Source organism: Bubalus kerabau, chromosome 13 (assembly GCF_029407905.1).
Source record: "Bubalus kerabau isolate K-KA32 ecotype Philippines breed swamp buffalo chromosome 13, PCC_UOA_SB_1v2, whole genome shotgun sequence".
Classification (NCBI taxonomy): domain Eukaryota; kingdom Metazoa; phylum Chordata; class Mammalia; order Artiodactyla; family Bovidae; genus Bubalus; species Bubalus kerabau.
In genome coordinates, this window is record NC_073636.1 from 22605341 (window position 1) to 22628831 (window position 23491).

Sequence of the window (23491 nt, forward strand, 5' to 3'; positions counted from 1 at the left end):
CCTGGTGCAATATGATGTCCACAGCAAATGTTTAATGTTTAACAAACACATATACAGCTAAGGGAACAGTGAAGGTAGCTTCTACTTCTATCTTATTCTTTATAACCAAGGTATTGTGTTCTGGAGGATTCAAACATGAACAGGAAATGCTGCTTGCCCTCAAAAGACCTATAACAATTACAGATCAAAAGTAAATATCTAAATCACTTTTGGGGGGGAAATAAATCCTATCAAAAATAACAAGTGCTAAGAACAGAATGATATTTTAAGTTTTTTCTTTTATTCTTCCTTCTAAATCTGTATCCTTTTTCACAGTTTACAAAACACAGGCAAATTCCAACTCTTTCATAATTCTAAAAGTGAAATGATCAAAAGCCTTAATTCAAACAAATTAAAAGTTGGCCTTGTTACAGTTAATATAGCCACAAGAGGAAAACTAAATCATAAATATGGGCAAACACAAAAAAATGATTATAACTTCTTGCTTCTTGTCTTTGGAAAAGCCTGGGGGTATGTTCCAAAAGCAATAGGTCCTTTTACAAGCAATCCTTCTACGAGCATCATTGCACAGGATTCTGTACAGAAGAAGAAAAGCCTACACAGCCACTCTGACAGCAGTAAAAGAAAAGAAAGCTATGGTAGGAAGCATAAGCAAAAAATAAAAGTAATTTTCATGAAATAATTCTTCTAGGAAAAAATAAAATGCAAATTAGAGAATGTATCTGCATATACTTGAAAAAAAATCATTGGTTCTAACTTCCAATCATGCAATTTTCTTTAATTGTCTAAACTTGGCTTAGGTTACCAATGGGTTTAAATTAAATCTCTGTATAATGTTTCCCTTGACTCATGACCTCCTAATAAGTTAAAATGACATTTGACTATTACACTTATTAACTGAAAAATACAACAGGTTTTAAACCTACCTCCAAAAATCCATTGAAATGATAATTATGTGGCATAATTATTAATGACAGTCACATCTGGGGATTTCACAAATGTATCTGGTAAGATGTCTGGGTTTTCCTCAGTAATCAGGATGTGCTCACTGTAGATACGTCCCAAGAGGTATAAGAAAATCTGGAAGAAAATGCAGATACTTTTTAAGTTTTAAATCTGTATAATGCACTGGAAATTGAGACTTTTATTTAAAAAAAAAAGCCAATCTTTATTAGATTTTCCCTGTGGCATGGAATATTTCTTCTCTATTGTCACACCTCTGGCCTCCTTTTTCTTCACACCCACCCAGGTCAAACTGCCAGCACAGGACATGTGAAATCCATATTTTGAGCTATGTAATTCAACTGAGGCCTAGAAAACTTAAAAATATAACTACTACTATGATTTATCTTTGTTTCCATAAATGTCTATGGCTTAAAATCACAAATGAAAAGAGGCTTGAAAGGCCCCAATTAAGGATTAGAAATAGGACCTAGAAGGAATTTTTTTTAAGTTAAGATTGTTCGTTTCAAAATAGGAAAAAACCTAAAAACTGAATGTACAAGTTTTCCTAGAATAGCAACGGGCAGTATCATCTACCTCCACTAAAGACAGTGGTTTATGGTAGAAGCTTGCATATCTAAACATATCTAAAATGTATATGACCTACCTCAAAATTACTCTGTGATTTTATGTAGATCATTTTTCATTATGCCCATTATGAATCGTGCCCCTCCCCCAACTCATATCTTAAAGCCCTAATCATCAATATGCCTATTTAAGATGGGGGCCTTTAAGAGAATAATTAAGGCTAAATGAGGCTTTCCAGGTGGCTCTAGTGGTAAAGAACCCACCTGCCAATGCAGGAGACATAAGAGACATGGGTTCCCTCCCTGGGTGGGGAAGATTCCCTGGAGGAGGGCATAGCAACTCGCTCCAGTATTCATGCCTGGAGAATCCCAGCGACAGAAGAGCCTGGCGGGCTACTGTCCATAGGGTCACAAAGAATTGGACACGACTGACGCTACTTATGAGGTCATATCGGTGGGGCCCTGATGCAATTCAACTGGTATCCTTACAAGAAGAGGAAAATACACCAGAAGTCTCTTTCTCTCATGTACGTGCACCGAGGAAAGGCCACTGCAAGAAAGGTTCCTTCAGCAAGCCAGGGAGAGCTCTCACCAGAACCCAACCCAGACAAAGTTCGACCTGAAACTTCCAGCCTCTAGAACTGAGTAAATAAATGTCTGCCATTTAAGCCACACAGCTATATTTTGTTATGGTGGCCCAAAGAGACTACTGCAAGTCCTATTTTTTTCAGGTACTTACTCATCAAAAAGAGCTCCTTGACTACAACCTTTTAAAACAGAGGAAGTCCTTGCATTTCTAATATAATAAGATTCTTCAATGCCACATTAGAAACCAAATCGTCCTGCTTTACCTAGAGAATACTACTATAATCTTTGGATAAAACTACATAAATCACTGAATATTGAAGTAAAAACAGGAGAAAGTAAAAAATAAGTGTTTATCAAGCAGCACAAAAGGAAAAAAAAAAAAAAACAGACTCAAAGCAATCTTAAAAGCTAAGAACTCTCTTTCAAAGAGAGGTTTCAAGAAAAAGAAAGTGACAAGAAAGGTAACATGCAAAGCACCATCTTGGAGACACAACACATAAATTAAGAAAGTCATGGATAATCTTCATCTTCACAAAGTTAGAGAGGTAAGACACATATCACATGAAATGTTAATTAAAGCCCAAAAGTAGAATGCAATGTGTGAGTTCGGTGGTACAGGTGACAGGGCTATCGTCAAAGCAGTTGTGACTCCGAGATGAGATCTCTAGATAGCTAGAGGGAAGCTGCTGTATAACATACGTGGAGCTCAGCCCGGTGCCCCGTGTTGCCCTAGAGAAGGTGGGAAAGCGGGGTAGCGGGAGGGAGGCTTGGGAGGGAGGGGATAGAGGTATACACACAGATGATTCACTTTGTTGTTCAGCAGAAACTAACACAACATTGTAAAGCAATTATCCTCCAATTAAAAGAAAAAAACCACTGTTCTTTGGGGTCTGAAAGTATGTCTGAGAACAAGGGGTGGAAATGTGGTGAACGGTGTGAAACTGTTCCAAATCAGAGGAAAGGCTCGTGCAAAGCCCAGAACAGAGTAAGGAGCCAGGCCTAAAAGAAATGGAAGAATAGTGTTGAAGGACAGTGAAAGATAAGGTGAAAAATAATTTAGGAACAGACTGTGGAGGGTCCTTAGAGTCAGAAATTAAGGAGTTTAGAAGATTAGACTTTATCCTACTGAAAGTGGAGGTCCAGGGAAAGTTCTTTAGTGGGTCATAATTAGGGTCATGATGAAAGAGGTATTTTAGAAAGAGTCATCTGGCGACAGTGTTTAAGATACAACGGAAGGACCGCAAGAGCCTGAAAGGAGATAAAGCCAGTTAGGAGACCTCTGTAATAACTTAGGATAAGGCCTGAACACAGCAGGATTGAAGAGAGAGGAATGTTGGGGGAAAGGGGTTTCACAAAAGAAAGATCTTCAGAAACTGTTTGCTGAGTCCTTAATCTTTGTTTCCAAAAAGAAGTAATATGTGTTAATTCTTTTATTATGGGGGCCTCTCCCAAACTTCCTCTTTAGACAATGCCATTTTACAAGGAAAACTCATGTACTTGCCATGCACAAGTAATTACTGGTCTGGGATGTATTTGTTTTTTTAAGTGACTGTGGGTAAAAAATTGAGGATAAAAAGAAGAGATTAACCTTTGAAGTTCTGCCCTAGGTGGAAAAATAAAACAAAACCAGGTGTATGGGAAACCACGGATTTAGATGAGAAAGAACCAAGACATAATTTTCCATACATTTTTCTCATGAAAGTATAAGTATTCCTCATAGAAATACTTTCCCTAAGGAGAGGATGTTCAGAGGATCCAATTAGACTGGGTATGTCAAAGTGTATTGAAACAAATAAACCATTCCTACATGTGGTAGGTATTATAAGGAAAATATATGTTATTGCAGTATTGCTTTCTACATACTCAATCTTCGCTTTAAAGACAAAGCTGCTGACCTACCGTTACTCAGGAATTCATGGGAGTTACTGGTTGAGATAAGCTGAAGATAAAGCATGGATCATTAAAGTAACACACAGATTCACTCTGAGAAAATACTAGATTTCAAGGGCTTAAATCCAAACCACTGACCTCATCACTAATCATCTATGTTAATCAGCCCAGTTAGGAGTTACAACAAAAATACCACTGGATTCTTCTTTCAAACTGCCTGGTGTACTAGATTTCACTACTCAAAATATGAGGATTCCACTATTTAAAATCAGAAGATTTCATCAAGTTTTCATTAGTTACAAAACAGTTATGCTTCTTGTATGAGCAATAAGAGTAACAATCTATTCAACACTGTATGGTATTTACCTTTCTAGCCTTTAAAAAAAATCCCATTTTATGTTTGCCCAATATAAAAAATAAAGAAAAATTCTATATCAGTTGTTCAGGTTCATATAAGGCCTAATTGCCTCATACACTATAATTTTGCTACCGGTTTACAATTAGCATGCATTTCTCATGCATGAGTTGACCCAATTACATAACAAATTTTGCCTTTGGGGATTTCTCTTGACTGCTTGTCTTCTGTCCACCATACAACTCAATTTCACACCATCAGCAGCTTGAACATGGCCACAGTCAGTCTCTGTCAAAGTGATTTATTTAAATTACAAACAGAGACCAGATCCCCAGACAATCAACTCTACCCTCATGCTCACCCTTTATACTCAGTGTACCTTTGAATCAAATCTTTTAATAGTCCATAGACACTGCTATTCAATTATTAGGCCATGTTTATCTCCAATAATCTAATATTTTTGAAGCCAACTCACAAAATCTTAGGGAACTAAATCAGCAGTATCCATGTGAGCTTATTAATAGGCATATAATTTATTTTGCATTCTAAGAAGTCAATGAAAAATTATGTAGCTATCTCAAAAAAAAAACTAAAAACAATTACATTTCAATATCAAATTACAGACAGACTCTTTCCTATTATGCTAAAAAAAAAAAAAAAAAAAAAGAAGGGCTTCAACCTGAACTTTTCTTGTAAAGCAAGTAAGCATTTCTGGGTATGCTAAATGTGAAAATAGTAATAAAAGGGGTATTTGGGAAACAGGACAGATAACCATAATGATAGATGCTACAGGTAAGGGACTAAATATAGAACAGGTGAAAATTCTATTGTCTATGGGCCAGTGATTTAAGGAAAGGGAGTTCTAAAGATTCCCACTGAAGCCAACATACATAGGTGCACTTATACATGCACTCATGTGCACACACACACACAACACACACATACACACACACATACTTGAATATTTCTTCTGTGAGTCAAGGCACAAATCTTGACAAATCACATAATGGTATACTTACCATTTTAGTCACTCTGTAAAATACAAGATTTGTCATCTGGGTCCTTTTTTTCCTTCCCCTTCATACAATATTTCTCCACCACCTGAAATAAATTAGAAAATAAACATCTTGATTTTATCTACAGCACTAAGATTGTCACAGTCTCTAGGGGTTGAACTTCATCATTTTATTTCACAATTTATCCCCAGACTGTCTCAGCTAATTGAAAATGCAGTTTATATTAGTGTGTAAACAGAAAAGCACATCAATACTCTTCTCCAGGCTGGACTGAGTCCCTTAGATGTCTGGGGGTGATTCTGCCTTACTATCCTGCTGCAGATTTCCTGAATGCACTGCTGATAAACTTGAAGGTGGTAACCACGTGAATTAGAAACTGCCTTTACAATTATGCCAGAACTACAAGGACAACAGAGGAAAGACTTTTTTTAATGTTTGAAGTCACAGGAATTCCTCAATTCATGTTTATAAGTTGTCATTTAAGAACGTTTTTCTAAATATCACTAAGTAAAGAAAATGTGAAAATGTACTAAGACATTTCTGCCATTCCTGACTTTATACTCTAGAACTGGGGAGGTGGGGTAGGCAATCAGACATCTTCTGGAATTTCATGGGAAAACTTTTTTATTTGGGGAACTAGTTCTTTTTTTCATTCCAACCACTCCATAAATTGTGAAATCTTGCTTCTCTTCTTATTCTTTCTGCAGCTATACTAAGAGAGAAATATAGTGGAAGAATTTTAAATTGCAGCATTTAATAAATCTCCCAGATTCAATATGTTGGCATTATAGACTCCAAAAGAAAGAAGTTAAGGCTAAACCTGCTCTCACCCTTTTCATTACACACAATTTCAAATTTACAGTTGTATTTCATCCCACACCTTGGTAACACACACAGACTAAGTAGGCATTTCCAAATGATTTCAAGCCTTTGACAAATGAATATGAGAATGTCTGAAAAAAAATTTCATAACACTAACACAGTAACAAGCAATCAAAAATGCCCACTCATCCATAACATATTATCCAAAACACCTAGGAGTTGTCATTAAATCCACTGTATTATGTCTTTATACTTTCCTTAGTCCAAAAGGGATTAAAGGCAGTTCAGAAAGATCTGGACAATATTCTAAGATAAACCAAATACAAGTAAGGAAATGAAGCAAATGGAAAAATAAAGATTACGAATACCCTGACTTAGTTAACATACCTACATCAACCTATTTTAAACCCAGAGCTCAAATCTCATATCCCTTGTGATTTTCAGGATAAATCCACTCCATCCCAGCATCAGGAGAAGACTCTGGTGTCTCTATCTGACCTTCTTCCTCCCAAAACAGACACAATCTAGGCCACGTTCAAAAACATCTGTCTGGATTTGGCCAATATATTTCAGTGGTTTGGGTTTATCTGAAAATAATGCAGAAAACTGGACTAGTCAAAATACCACCTTTCAGATTAGCCCATGTTTCTTACAGAAAAAAAGATCCTTGAGTAATATGGAAAGCCTGGGAGGTCACAGCAAAAGTTCATGAAGTTGTACCCTCATAAATGAATAATAAACTCACTAGACCTCAGAATATTTAACAGCTTCTTTTCTCCAACAGTAAATCCCTCACTTCTTGTGCACTGTTGGTGGGATTGTAAATTGGTACAGCCACTATGAAAAACAGCATAGCAGTTCCTCAAAAAATAAAAATAGAACTACCATATTATCCAACAAATCCACTTCTGGGAATGTATCCAAAGAAAACAAAAACACTAACTCAAAAAGATATCTGCATTCTCATATTCATTGCAGCATTATTCACAATAGCCAAGACATGGAAACAACCTAAGTACCCACCAATGGATAAATGGATAAAGAAATTTCAAGATGTACGTAAGTATGTATGCACGCGCACACACACACGCACACACACAAAGAAATATATTATTCCATCATAAAAAAGGAGAAAATCCTACCATTTTCAACAATATTGATGGACCTAGAAGGGATTATGCTCAGTGAAATAAGTCCAATAGACTTATTGACAAATACTATATGATCTCACTTATATGTGTTACCTAAAAAAAAAAAAAGAAGAAACAAAAACCTGCACCAAACTTACAGGAAAAAAGGTCAGTTTTGTGGTTACCAGATGGGTGGAGAGAGGGCAAACTGAAAGAATGTGGTCAAAAGGTACAATCCTCCAGTTATAAGATAAAGTAGTATTAGATATGTAATGTACAACATGATGTTTGTGGTTGACATAGCTGTATATTATACAAGAAAGTTGTTAAGAGAGTAGATCCTAAGGATTCTCATCCCAAGGAGAGTTCTTTTTTTCCTTTTCTTTTTGTTGTATCTGTTTGAGATGATGATGTTCTCTAAACCTACTGTGTTAATCATCTTACAGTACAGGTAAGTCACACCATCATGCTGTACAGCTTAAACTTATACAGTGATGTATGTTCATTATTTCTCAATAAAACTAAAGAAAAAAATGAAAAATCCCTAACAGTAATATTATGAAATTTATATTTTCTTCCTGCTATCTAAATAGTAATATGCCTCATCATGGCTAAAAGAACTACTTATAAGACTGCTATGGTTGATAACATCACGACTGTCGCATGTGTGTGCGTTAGCTCCTCTGTCACGTCCGACTCTTTGCAACCTCATGGATTGAATCCCACCAGACTACTCTGTCCATGGGATTCTCCAGGCAAGATTACTGGAGTGGGCTGCCATTTCCTTCTCCAAGACTGTTGTATAAATTTGTCTCAAAAGATGTTATCTAAATTCCATACTTTTTAAAATCACCACTGTCTACCTTTAGGTTAAGATTAAGATAACTTTAATCTAAACAGTATTTTGTATATACTGCTATGTATATAATAAACATAAATTTATACATACCTGTGTTATAAGGGTTTTTGCGTAATTAAGAATGGATCTGCAAACAGCCTCTGGTATTGAATAAAATGTATATTCCTGCTAAGGATAAAGGTTGGTGAAATGATCAGTTCTTTTCTTATTAAATATGAATACTGACTTAATTTGAATATAAATTAAAAGGCTTACCTTTGAATCAACTGCAATCCTTATGTGAGTTGTCACAGGGATGTCTTAAGTAGAACTGTTTAGTTCTTTTTGAAATAAATTTGTGACAGTTGAAGATTTATGATGTAACTTTGTTTTATGCAACACTTTTTATTTTTTAAAAAAAGGTTCTCCAAAAATAATCCAAAATCAGAAACATTACTGAATGTAACTGCCAGTGAAACGTATCTCTAATTTGCATTTTAGAAAACAAAAATAGGGTTTTGATTTAAGGAAAGAATGAAGGGGAAGAAAAATGATGGAAGCAATCTTCAGTATTCGTGATCAGTGGGTTGTAAGGATGGGGTGGAAAAAACTAAGGAACAGAAGCCTTGAATCCTTAAAATTCAACTCTTTCTCTTCAAAGGAAAAAGTCCTTGATGAAATAAAACACCCATTTAAAGAGCAAACAATGGATAAACCTTAGGGAATATGGCAAAAAAAAAAAAAGTGTCTCTGTCTTTTCTTACTCCCTAAACAAATTTTTTAAATATCATATAATTCTGTTTTTGAACTTTTGACAAAATTCATTCTCAGACTGTATGCTATGATTTTATCTGCAAATTGTGACTATATGTAGATACATGACGAAGACAGCCAAATACCAATGAGTTTAAAACAACCTGCTAACTAAACATTTCCCAGAAATCAATGCTACATAACTTAAAACATTTAGACACATAAATTTTGGTGACTGTACATGAAACACACAAAGTAGACTTCTTGTGAAAAAGTGTATGTCTCGCATATTTGTTCATACTTTTATATAATACAAATGGTTGCTGATTTTCATTTATATTTCCTCTGGAGTACTTAACATTGAATTAACTTATTTCTAGAAAAAATGCATTTTGACACACTTCATATAATAAAGAAACATAATTACCACTTTAATAAGTACTCAACACTTTTTGGTCCCTAATATGTTTTGAACTTCTGCTAGTTTCAATTTTCTTTTCCAAGAAAACACTATTAGTGAACAAGACGCAGCTTTCAAATCCAAAGCAACTTTATATGTGTTTATTTCAGAAATTAGATGCAATATGCCATTTCAACAAACACCTAATTTAAAATATGAAATCTTGAATACACACATTGAGCAAACAGGAGAGTTCTCCAGATACCTAACCTTGTATGTATATTCTGTATGCTTACTCACCACAAAAAATTAACTGATAGGCTTTAACATTTACCTATACAAGTTCTATTCTGGAGAAATTTTTTAATTGAGAATCATTTAAAATGAAATAAGACTCTGTTACAATAACATCTCTTAATAGCAATGACTATTATTTCTAAATACACAATTAATTAAATTGATTTGCTAGATAAGTCAATTTACTTGATAAACCAATTAAATAAATTAAAAGTGTATTCAGAAATACACAGGCATAACTCAGAAACATTGCATGTTCGGTTCCAGACCAATTCAATAAGGCAAATATCACAACAAAGAGAGTCGAATTTTGGGGTTTCCCAGTGCATCTAAAAGTTATGTGTACACTATACTGTCATCTGCTAAGTGCACAATAGTGCAACACGTCTAAAAACATGTTGTTGTTGTTGTTTAGTCGTGAAGTCATGTTTGACTCTTTGCGACCCCACGGACTGCAGCATGCCAGACTTCCCTGTCCTTCACTATCTCCCGGAGCTTGCTCAAACTCATGTCCATTGAATCGGTGATGCCATCCAACCATCTCATTCTCTGCCACCCCCTTCTCCTCCTGCCCTCAATCTTTCCCAGCATCAGGGTCTTTTCCAATGAGTCGGCTCTTCACATCAGGTGGCCAAAGTGTATCTACCTTAATTTTAAAATATTGCTAAAAAATGCTAAACATTGTCTGACAATACAGGGTTATCACAAATATTCTATTTGTAAAAAAAAAAAAACAAAAACACACATTATCTGTGAAGTGTAAAAAAAGTAAAGCACAGTAAAAGTAGGTATGCCTGTAGTCACTGCTATTAATGTTAGGCTCTTGATAACTGTGATGAAATCACAGGGAAGCAATTCATAGATGAACCTGGCATATTTTCTGAGGACACCAAGTACTGCTTGCATCTTACAGCAATAAGAACACTTCCAAGTTGTCCAATTTCACTTTCTCACCAGAAATACAAGTCAGGGTTATTAACATCACTGAACAAATGGTCACCTACGTTACTGATTTGTTCCTGAGTCCTCTTCAGCCTCTGTAGTTCAGGAGTGTCTGTAACGATGCTGAAGCCCCTCCCTTTGCTTTCTTCAAAATCTCTTTTGTACTTGACCTAACAAAATTAGGAGTGAAAGAAAAAAGAAAGAAAAAGAAAAGTAAACAAAAGAATCATAAAATCTGCTCAGGATCATCAGAGGCCATATAAGCTGCTAAAATTGGAAGCAGCATCTCTAGGAACAGCTCAATTAGCAGGTGGTACAGTGACTAGCGAGACTGCTTCATTTGTGTCCCAGCAACCACTTTGTGGCCTTAGGCAAGTTACTCAACCACTCTGCGCCTCGGTGGTCTAATTCATAAAACAATGATAATGACAAAAATAACAGTATTTAAATGTGTTGTTGTTTAGTTGCTAAGTCATGTCCAACTCTTTTGCGACCCCTTGGACTGTAGCCCACACCAGACTCCTCTGTCTATGGGATTCTCCAGGCAAGAATAACAGAGTGTGTTGCCATTTCCTTTTCCAGGGGATCTTCCTGATTCAGGGATCAAACCTGTGTCTCCCGCTTGGCAGGATGATTGTTTACTTCTGAGCCGCCTGGAAGCCCTAGTATTTAAATAACGCTCTTTAATAGGTTGAAAGATAATATCAAATGTCTTAGTTCACACACTGAGCCCATAGGAAACAAGCAAGTGCTCCATAATAGTTATTATTATCATCATTAACAGTAGTAATAAAACGGAAAAATAAATGTGGAAAGAGAAAGCTAAATCTTCTGGTCCCATGGCTTGTTTTGTCAGTGACAAAGTATCATTTTGAACCTGGACTGCACTATGGATGAGGGAGACATACAACATTATCAGCAGCAGCCCTGTCCTAACAAAGTTTTCATTTTATTTCATAAGGCAAAGCATATGGGTATGATTATACAGTGTTTAACTGCCAAATGTTGAATATGTAAATACTTAAGGAAATATTTATAAAACAGGCTACACCTAGAGATTAAAAGGCTTCAAGCACATACATGCCCTTGGCAGACTGTGTACTGAGGTACCAAAGTCTTTTTCAGTCTTTAAATATATTTCTTTCTAATTACAGCCCAGTGAGGCTGAATTTTACAGTTTCCTCAGGGAACTAGAACAGCCAGTGCTTAATCTTACTAGGGTCCCATCTCCTATTATTAGCATAGTGACATTAACTGTGACACCAGTTAAATATTCTGCTTGTTAATGACTGAGACGGTTACATCACTTGAACTGTTCTCATTTCTTTAAAAGCCTAACTATAAAGAAATATGGAAACATATTTTTGATAATTCATATAATCCCCATTTCACTTTCATAATCACCAGCTTCAAATAAAACATATTAATAATTAATGCACCTAATTTTAGCACCTAACAGATGATGCTGTGAAAGTGCTGCACTCAATATGCCAGCAAATTTGGATAACTCAGCAATGGCCACAGGACTGGAAAAGGTCAGTTTTCATTCCAACCCCAAAGAGAGGTAATGCCAAAGAATGCTCAAACTACCACACAATTGCACTCATCTCACACGCTAGTAAAGTAATGCTCAAAATTCTCCAAGCCAAGCTTCAGCAATACGTGAACCGTGAATTTCCAGATGTTCAAGCCGGTTTTAGAAAAGGCAGGGGAACCAGAGATCAAATTGCCAACATCCGCTGGATCATCAAAAAAGCAAGAGAGTTCCAGAAAAACATCTATTTCTGCTTTATTGACTATGCCAAAGCCTTTGACTGTGTGGATCAAAATAAACTGGAAAATTCTGAAAAATATGGAAATACCAGACCACCTGACCTGCCTCTTGAGAAATCTATATGTAGATCAGGAAGAAACAGTTAGAACTGAACATGGAACAACACACTGGTTCCAAATAGGAAAAGAAGTACGTCAAGGCTGTATATTGTCACCCTGCTTATTTAACTTATATGCAGAGTACATCATGAGAAATGCTGGGCTGGAAGAAGCACAAGCTGGAATCAAAATTGCTGGGAGAAATAGCAATAACCTCAGATATGCAGATGACACCACCCTTTTGGCAGAAAGTGAAGAAGAACTAAAGAGCCTCTTGATGAAAGTGAAAGAGGAGAGTGAAAAGTTGGCTTAAAGCTCAACATTCAGAAAACGAAGATCATGGCATCTGGTCCCATCACCTCATGACAAATAGATGGGGAAACAATGGAAACAGTGGCTGACTTTATTTTTCTGGGCTCCAAAATCACTGCAGATGGTGATTGCAGCCATGAAATTAAAATACCAACCTAGACAGCATATTCAAAAGCAGAGACATTACTTTGCCCCAAAGGTCCGTCCAGTCAAGGCTATGGTTTTTCCAGTAGTCATGTATGGATGTGAGAGTTAGACTATAAAGAAAGCTGAGTGCTGAAGAATTGATGCTTTTGAACTGTGGTGTCCCTTGGACTGCAAGAAGAGCCAACTAGTCCATCCTAAAGGAGATCAGTCCTGGGTGTTCACTGGAGGGACTGATGTTGAAGCTGAAACTCCAATACTGTGGCCACCTGATGCGGAGAGCTGACTCATTTGAAAAGACCCTGATGCTGGGAAAGATTGAGGGCAGGAGGAGAAGAGGACGACAGAGGATGAGATGGTTGGATAGCATCACCGACACAATGGACATGGGTTTGGGTGAATTCCAGGAGTTGGTGATGGACAGGGAGGCCTGGCCTGCTGTGGTTCATAGGGTCGCAAAGAGTCAGACACGACCCAGCGACTGAACTCAACTGAACTGAATAATTAATGTTTAGGGTAGCTAATAAAAAAATGTTTCTGCAAGTGTTACTTTCTGTATAAATTTGAAAAGTCTCCTTAGCTGAGCATGGAATGACTGTTTTTGTTGAGTCATGTTTGTTTTTAAATACTCTGTGCTCCCAGGCATTACTGTCCTTGAGTCTACTGGAAGTTTTCCTTTATCTGAAGCGCTTAAAAGAAAAAAAAAAAAAATCCTAGATGACAATAAATAAAAAGATACACATACTCTCATCACTTTTAGCCTAAGAATATCTAATTTTTCCTCCACATTTTCATTTAAATGTCTAAAAGTACTAAAATCCTTACTTTATTTCCATAAGTAAAAGGTCAAATAAACTGCATTATTTTTCTGCTACAGAGAATACTGAGTGAGATTAGCCTTCTAACCCTCAGTCTCCCAGCATGTGTGAAGATGCACACAGGCACATTCTCAGGGTTTTGTGCCTAACTAAGCAGGGAAGCCATTTAGCTTTGCTTGAAGTAAACACTAGGGCGCAGAGCAGTTATAAAAGTAAGAAAGATGGCAACGTTACAATAAGAGCAAGGGGAATGAAGAAGTAAGAATAAAAATCTAGAAGCCAAGTTTTAACATCCATTTCAGAGAAGGCACAATCACATATTCTTTTTGTGATGAGCTTGGAATTTTGTTTGTTTTTTAATGGCAATTTCCAAAGGAAGAACTGAAAAGAAAACCCATTAAATTCCAGAATCATAGCGTTCAAGTTAATTACCATTTAAGAGTCCTTTCCACATTCACAAGACACATAAGAGTCATCTGATTAGGGCTTGCCTCGTTAAGTGATTAGTTTTAAAGAATATACAATTATCTCCATAATTGATTTGCAGAGTTTTTAGATGTTTAATCCTTTTTTAATGGAGTGACCCACAACCATACTCAGCACTAACACAACCACCAGTCCACGCAGTAAATCTTGACAGCTCACAGGAGCTTTTGAGCCCTTCATCAGTCCCTCTCTTTTCCATACTCCCAGCCACTTATATCCTCTCTCTCTACTTCGGTCTAATTTTAAATATTATATCCAATGGTCTGCAGGTATGCATAGTCTGATTCTGAGAGACAACTGGATACAAAAATAGTAGATGCCAGGGGCCAGGGGCAGGGGTTGCAGGGTAGAGAGTGGGGAATGGGGAGTTAGTGTTTAACAGGGACAGACTTTCAGTTTAGAAGAAGTTCAGGAGATGGATGATGGCGAGAATTGTCCAACAGTGTGAATGTACCTAGTGCCACTGAGCTGTACGGTTAAATATGGTGAAAATAGCATGTTTTATGCGACATTCACCACAGTAAAAAGTTTTTTCAATTTAAAAAAAATAAAAAGAGCTCAGAGAACAGACAGAAGCAGATTCCTCTTTTCGGTTGTAGATGTCTCCTTTGCCCTCACAACATGACCCCATCCAACCAGTGAGTGCCTGCACTCTGCACTCAGGAATCAACTCATACACAAAATTCAGTGTGTGTCCAAGAATCCGAGACCTGGGACTGTGGTAGAAACTCATAGGAAAGGGCTACTCTTTCTCCATGGTCTGGCTCATTTCGTTGTTGTTCAGAATTATTGTTCAACCCCACAGATTACAGCATGCCAGGTTTCTCTGTCCTTCACCATCTCCCGGAGCTTGCTCATACTCATGTCCATTGAGTCAATGATGCCATCCAACCATCGCATCCTCTGTCATCCCCTTCTCCTCCTTCCTTCAGTCTTTCCCAGCATCAGGGTCTTTTCTAATGAGTAAGCTCTTTACATCAGGTGGACAAAGTATTGGAGCTTCAGCTTCAGCATTGGTCCTGCCAATAAATATTCAGGGTTGATCCTTTAGGATAGACTGGTTTGATCTCCTTGCAGTCCAAGGGACTCTAAAGAGTCTTCTCCAACACCACAGTTCAAAAGCATCAATTCTTCAGCGCTCAGCCTTCTTTATGGTCCAACTCTCACATCCATACATGACTACTGGAAAAACCATAGCTTTGACTAGACAGACTTTTGTTGGTAAAGTAATGTCTCTGCTTTTTAATGTGCTATCTAGGTTTGTCATAGCTTTTCTTCCAAGAAGCAAGCATGTTTTAATTTCATGACTTCAGTCACCATTTGCAGTGATTTTGGAGCCCAAGAAAATAAAGTCTGTCACTGTTTCCATTGTTTCCACATCTATTTGCCATGAAGCAAAGGGACAGGATGTCATGATCTTCACTTTTTGAATGTTGAGTTTTAAGCCAGCTTTTTCACTCTCTTCTTTCACTTTCATCAAGAGGCTCTTTCGTTCCTCTTTGCTTTCTGCCATAGGGGTGGTGTCATCTGCATATCTGAGGTTATTGATATTTCTCCCGGCAATCTTGATTCCAGCTTGTGCTTCATCCAGTCCGGCATTTCACATGATGTACTCCGTTTAGTAGGCTGTAAAACTGAAGTTGCTGGCCCTCATTTGGCCACTATGCAATGATGATGAGGCCAACACAGAGGCGAGCAAAACCCCAAGAGTGATTCCCGACATCATTCAAGCACCTGAATCTAACTCTTCCTAAAGCCAGAACCACCAGGCTTACCAGATGAGTGAGCTAATATCTCTCTCTTCAATAACCAAAAGAATTCTGGGGGAGGGAGGAGGGCTCAGGATGGGCAACACATGTATACCTGTGGCGGATTCATTTTGATATATGGCAAAACCAATACAATATTGTAAAGTTAAGAAATAAAATAAAATAAAATTTAAAAAAAAAATAAAAGAGAAAAAAAAAAATTCTGATTAATATGCCACCACCACCATGCCTACAAGGTGTACGCATGAGCAACAAGGTTCCCAGAAATACTGACATGTGAATTTCTCCTTGTTTACTTCTATGCTTTGGTTCTATTTATGACACTTGACTTGGGAGTTTATAAAAATAGGGGATCGTATCAGAGAAAGAGCCTAGACTTAACATCCCATCCCTGTCACTTACCAGCCACCTCACAGGTCTTCTAGCTTCTGTAAGCCCAAATTTCCTCATGTTTAATTAGAGAGTCTGGTAATAACTAATAAGGCTGTAGGGACTAAATGAGGTAAATCACAGGGAGGAATTTTAGAAGGTATGAGGCGTTTTGTGTGTGTGCAAATGTCCAGTATTATCATCATAATACTGGTTTAACCTGACTTGAAAGGATTACCTAATATCTGTCATGAGACATCAAAAAGCATAGTTCTACAACAATCAGATAGATCATGGTTAATAAAGCCATATGATTCATGTCAGTGTATGGCAAAAACCACCACAATATTGTAAAGCAATTAGCCTCCAATTAAAATAAATAAATTTATTAAAAAAAAACAATCAGCTATTAGTTTACATTTGCAAATTTTACTATTATTCTAGGATAGATACTTATTTTTTATTGGATTTGTGTGAATGATCAGACTCCTAAAAAACACCTTGGATGTGTCATCTGGTGACCACACAGGTGAAGATGAATCCTGAACCCCATCTGTGCAGGTGCTGGGTGACAATCTGTCTCTGCCAAGAGGAATGCCGCAGGCTCTGCAAACCTGTAAGAACTATGTGAAGAGGGCTCTCATAAGATCACTCAGAATTCCTTGTCACTGACAGAGTGATTCTTACCCTCAGCCCCTGGGAAGCATAATGTGTTTATTCATTAAAGCTCAGCACCAGTGGTGATGCTCTGTGTGCTGGACAGGTCCTCCCCAGTCCTGAATGTCATGGTTTTTCATCTCCTCTTAGAGCAGTTATCACCCTGAACTGCGATCACAATGGAGTCACAGTCCCTGCTCTAGAACACGTAGAACTCAGGGACAAGGGCAAACTTTTATTGAGCTTTGTGATCCAAAATTGTGGCATAGCACCTGACCTGTGCAAGTTGATTAATAAATAGTAAAGAAAGGGAAGAAGGGAGGGAGCAGAGGAGAAAGAAAGGGAGTAGACACAGACAAGGGAAGGTGGCCCAGATCTAGAAATCCAAGTGCTCTGTTCAGTCACTATGTCCAACTCTTTGCAACTCCTTGGACTGTAGCCCACCAGGGTTCTCTGTCCATGGGATTTTTCAGGCAAGAATACTGGAGTGGGTTGCCATTCCCTCCTCCAGGGGATCTTCCAGACGCAGGGATCGAACTTGCATCTCCTGCATTGCAGGTAGATTCATCCCACTGAGCCACCTGGGAAGCCTAGAGGTATAAGAGGAACCTCCTATTTGGGCACTGAACTTGGTTCCAACTGGCTGAAGAAACAGGCAGAGCTGGGAAATCAAGCTATGAAACACAGATCTAGATCTGATTTGGAAAGAAATTGCTATTCATAGTGCTTATCTTAGTCCATCTGGGCTGTTATAACAAAAAATGCCATTGACTGGGTTGCTTATAAACAGCAAAAATTTATTTCTCATAGTTCTGGAGGCTGAAAAATCCAAAATCAAGGTACGAACAGACTCAGTGTCTGAAGAAAGGCTGCGTCTTTGTTCACAGATGGCCATCTTTCCACTGTAGTCTCACGTGGAGTGGGGGATGAAGAAGCTCTCTGGAGTCTCTTCCATAAGGGCACCAAACTCACTTATGAGGGCTTCACCTTCATGACCTAATCACCTCCCAAAGGCTCCACTTCCTAACATCATCACATTGGGGATTAGGTTTAAACATGAACTTTGGGAGAATAAAAACATTCAGTCCATCCCAGCACTCCTATATATTAACTCACTCAACATGAACTCAACAAGTATTCACTGAACCTCATATCAGTTGCTATTACAAACTCCTGCTCTGTCCCTTTTCTTTCCTTCAGTATTGGATTAAAAATTATCATCTCTGGTCTCTTGTCCTCTATCCTGTTAAAAAGTATTTTATAACGATTCTACAAGTAACAGTGGTGAATTATTCTAGGAATGTCATTCTCTGGAATGTCCTCCTCAAATATTTACCTATTTAATCCTTTGTTCATTCAACAAATACTTACTGAGCAGCTACTATGAGCCAAGTACAGTTCCAGGGGTAAGAACAACACAGCAAAGAAAGCAGTAACTGACCTCTGCCTTGTGGAGCTTACGTTACAGTGGAAGAGAAAGAAAAGACATGAGATTTATATAATTTGAATAAATGGTGCATGAGCGGTAAGTGCTAAGAGAGAAATAAAGCAGGAAGTGAGGTGAGGAGGGTCAGGAATACTGCCCTTTTAAAGAGAGCAATCAGGGACGGCCTCAGTGAGAAGGTAACACTGAAGTAAGATCAGAAGGAGGTGAAGGCTGTATGTGAGCGGCAACATGCTGGGCTTCTGCTTCATGCTGGACTTCAGGCTCTTTCTGGCCAATGCATTAGCCCACTGAAGTGAGCAAAACAGAGGCAGCAGACCAGCAAGCAGGTAGGAAATTTTGGTCCTCTCTCCCCATACATGCACGTTCATGTCCTACTCTTTGTGACCCCATGGATTGTGTAGCCCACCAGGCTCCTCTGTCCATGGGATCTTCCAGGCAAGAATACTGGAGTGGGTTGTCATTTCCTCCTCCAGGGGATACTCCCAACCCAGGGGCTAAACCCACATCTCCTGCTTGGCAGGCAGATTCTTTACCGCTGAGCCACCTGGGAACCCCCTCCCTCCCCAGTTGTCCACTATTAGAGAAATGTTCCAGGACCACAGAAGTCAGGGAGACTTCCTGGGCCCAGCCTGAGAAGCTGGCCTCCTTGGGAGACCTAGCCAGGTGAAATGCATCTCTTGTCAGAAATGGCAGGAAGGACCCAGGAAGAGGGAGTACAGAGTCCAGACACGGCTGAGTTCAGCGAAAGGACCTGCAGTGCCTGGGAGGCGATGCAGTTTGTTTCCCATATGCTGATCCCTTCAAGACTAAATAAACACATGTTGAAAATGCACTCTTAAACTCAAATGATCCATGTTGTTGTGCAGCAGAAACTAACACAACATTGTGAAGCAACTACACTCCAATTTTTTTTAATAAACTAATTAAATTTTTAAAAATCAAATTCAAGAAATATACCCAATGGGCAATGTAAATTGCCATATTTTTCTTCAGAAGTATCTTTAAAATGTATTTCAAATACTGAATGCTACTACAATTGACATGCTACATACACATGTAAATGAATATGTACACACACACACACATTTCTCTTCCTGTATTACAGATCAGAACCCTAAATCAAGAACCAAAAGACCTAAATTTAAACCCTAATTCTGTCCTGTGATCTTTTATAATTTGTTCAGTTTCTCTAACACTCTTCATCGTCTGCTATAAAATGGAAAAAGAAAAGGGAAAAAAAAGTAACGTGCTACATGGTGTTTGGAGGGTTAACATAAATAACGTGGAAACATCAAGCAGGGACATGCCCTTACTAGGTCCTTAGCAAATATTAGTGTACTCCTTCTTAATACATTTTAAAAATGACCTTTATTGCTTATGTATGATCGTTTCTGCCAACATGTGCGCGCTCAGTGATATTCTGTGTTTGGAGTCATCAGTAAGCAACACTCACAAGTTCAGACACAGAGAGCCTGGAAACCAGGGCGGTTTGGCAAAGCTTAAGAAAAAGGCTCACAATGACTGAAAAGGAAAACTTAAAAATCAAAACAGTGAACAGAGCTATCAACTGAATTATTTGCTAATTCTGAGATATAAGTTCTCTCCCCCAATGCCATAATTATTAATCTTATAACAAACATAAATACATGAAGAAAATGAAAATGACTAATGAAAAAGGTCATTCTGAGGCAGAAAGTCATTTCTGATGGAAAAAAAGCCAAGTGAACCAGAGACTGGTAAAATGCTGAATGACGAACCAAGAGGAGATTAAGTGAGATCTTAAGATGGGCATGTCCTACAGTTCAACAGGTCTACCCACAAGTATGTTTCTCTCTAAAGGAACCCTTGCCCATGAGCAGCTAGGAATATAGACCAACATGTTCAATATAACATTTTTTGTATCCAAAAAAAATGCAAACAACCTAAATATCCATCCACAGGAGATGAATAAATTATCATATATTCATAAAATATAATATTATCCAGGAGTGAAAATAAATGAACTACAGATACATGGATCCATATGGCTGAATCTCAGAAACATTTTGGTGAAGGAGAAAACAAGCCAGGAATACACACATATGGTGGTAAGTAAATGGGGGAAGAGATTCAGTAAGCATAACATCCAGAAGAGCTGTGAGGAGACCTGATCATGGAAGGATGCCCTGGGAGCTTCAATGTTCACGTGACGTTCAAGTTCTTCATTTGGAAGGTAGATCCATGTGCAATCCTTTTATTATCAAGATGTAAAACTTACACGGATGCTCCATATATTCTTTTGTACTGATCAAACATTTTACAATAAAAGTATTTTCAAAGAACGCAGGGACAGAATTTTAAAACCTCGGATGGATAGGGGAAGCTGAATTTACCAGAGGATAAAGAAAAATCATGAGCAAGAAAACAGAAAAAGAATCTCAGAGCCAGGAATCAGCTGATACTTTCAGTTAGCTTACAGACAAAGCTTGGGTTTTCCATTAAGTGGCCAGTGACCTAGTCAGCAGCCATCGTAGGCAGAAAGTTAGTCTTTCTAAGTTTCTTTGTCTTAATGAAGCTGTTTTACTATGTTGGCAAATACTGAAATGAAGCAAAAAGGCAGGAAAAGAGAACTTGAGAGAGGATTAAAAGGATTCCAAAAGTGGATTAATGAGCAATGGTAGCAGTACAAGAGGATTCTTGCTGAATCACAACAGACCAGAGAGCTAAGAATCCAGGGGCAGAAAAGGAAGCAAAAGGAGAATATTATTTAGCATTAAAGCAGCTTACTTGTCCAAAAAGGTTTAACAGAAGACTAAAATATACAGGCATATTTATGACTGATTCATATTATTCTGCTCTTTATCTCACACATTTTAAAGTCTCCATCTGATACAATAAAATCAATGACCAGTTTTATGATCTTTCATGCCACGATGGATACTTTACTTTTCTTCCAGGGGAGACTGGGGAGAGTCATGTCATTTTCCAACTACATGCAAAATTCGTAGTTTGATCTGCAAAATTCACTCAATTATGTACCATCTTGTATAGTTCAGTAGATTTCAAAGTACTGGAGAATGTGTACCATATGCTTCTTTCTATCTCATCACATTCTGCTTGGTGCTAAGCATATATTAAAAGCTTAATAACTATTTCATGATTGATTACTATCCAGTTTTGTATTTTTAATGCCTAAAATGCAGAAAATTGGCTAATCTTACGATGCTAGTTGGGAATAAAACAACTACAAAGGAAAATCTGATTAAGGCCTTTTTTTTATGGTGAAGTTAATTTTAACAAATGTTAAGTCAAATAAGCTCAAAAGTGAATTTGCTTTCTTGTAAATTAATCTCATAATTTGTAAATTTATGGTTAATTAAATAGAATTAAAATTTTAATTACCTTTTTAAACATAATTAAAAGGCATTAAAAATAATTTTCATAGATCTCTAAGCCTTCAATTAGCTTTCCACTCTATGTGCAGAGGTACTTACTAAATAATTACAGATTTGTCAGTATTCTAAATATATTCACAACCCAACTTCATCAGTTTTGTAGTTCCTCTACCTTAAAATCACTAAAGTCTAAAGTTTATTCTAAACAAATACTCTGAATACATAATAAAAAGCACATCTTAATTAATTTATCAGTAAGCTAAAAAAATTAAAAATCACGCCTAAGACATTAACGTGTAGCTTAGAGGTTAATAGCCCAGGTTAGAATTTTCACAAACTCCACTTCTTAATAGCTGTGTGACCTTAAACAGGTTACTTAACCTCTCTAAGCCTCAGTTTCCCCAAGTGCAAAAATAAGCATAATTGTGGTACAACACTGACAACACGTTTGTGAGAATTAGCTAAGATGATGATGATAATGCCTGCCATGTACTAACTCTCTATTACATCCAGGCACTGCACCAAGTGTTTATACATCACATGAGCAAAGCCAGGGTGGGAAGGCCGGCAGGTCACACGTAAGGAGAGCGCAGCACTCAATTCCCGTAAGTTCATGTTAACTCACAGCACCTGAGTACCTAGAGAACGCTTCCTACTGCACAGGCCCAGCACCATGTCACCTGCATCTGAGCGCTGCTTCAGTCTTTTGAAGATCAAAATAGAATGTGAATAAATAAATAGAAATGAAAATATGCTTTATCTATCTATATCATCTTCAGATAAATCCTAGCAGGGACACAATTTAGTGCTCATTTTTATTGCTGAAGGAAGGGAGTTTGAGGAGGTGAGAGAGCTAACAGGAGGCAGAAGTCTCTCTCTGGCATCTCCCGACGTTGTCTTTCAATTCATCAGACAATGAAAAAAATGCCAAAATGAAAAAATCCAACTGAAGACATATATTAATACAAACAATGTCCTATAAACAAGCAAAGAGGGAAGTGGAAGTCATTGAATATTTCTTAGGGTGCCAGAATATTTGCATAAATTAAAATTTTAGCCAATTCATTATCCGTAATGGAACCTGTGGTGCCATAAAAGGGACAAAAATTATCACCCCAAGTAAAGTTTTTTACAGTTCCTGTTTTTCACCCAAAGTGTGTTTTCAGGTATTTCTTTTGAAGGAAACAATTATTTGAATTTTCTATTACTGAGGACCAGGCCAGGGAGAAGGCTGTTGCCAGAGCTATGGTACAGGCGGACCTTAGGGATACTGTGGGTCCATTCCAGATCGCTGCTACAAAGCAAATACCACCATAAAGCGAGTCCCATGAACATAGAAGTCATGTTTACACTACACTGTAGTCTATTAAACATGCGATAGCAGTATGTCTAAAAAAACAATATTCATACTTTAATTTAAAATAGTGTGTGTTAGTTGCTCAGTCATGCCTGATTCTTTGTGACTCCATGGACTGCAGCCCACCAGGCTCTGTCCATGGGATTTTCCAGGCAAGGATACTGGAGTGGGTTGCCATTTTCTTCTCTAGGAGATCTTCCCAACCCAGGGATAGAACCCTGGTCTCCTACACTGCAGGCAGATTCTTTACCAACTGAGCAATACTTTATTGCTAAAAAAATTGCTAACCCATCCTCTGAGCCTTCAGTGAGTTATAACAGTAACAT

At 37.7% G+C, this 23491-nt stretch overlaps 1 protein-coding gene across 3 annotated transcripts in view; it reads right to left on the bottom strand.

Annotated features, from left to right (window-relative positions):
* Positions 1-23491, bottom strand: part of NEBL (nebulette) — a 377813-nt gene that overhangs the window by 163241 nt on the left and 191081 nt on the right. For 2 of the 3 annotated variants that reach the window (XM_055543771.1, XM_055543770.1), the window contains exon 4: positions 10623-10730. In XM_055543771.1, coding sequence (XP_055399746.1) covers positions 10623-10730 — 108 coding nt within the window. Of the gene's footprint in view, positions 1-926; positions 1072-10622; positions 10731-23491 lie in introns of those variants that run through there. The other variant, XM_055543769.1, reaches the window with a different exon arrangement.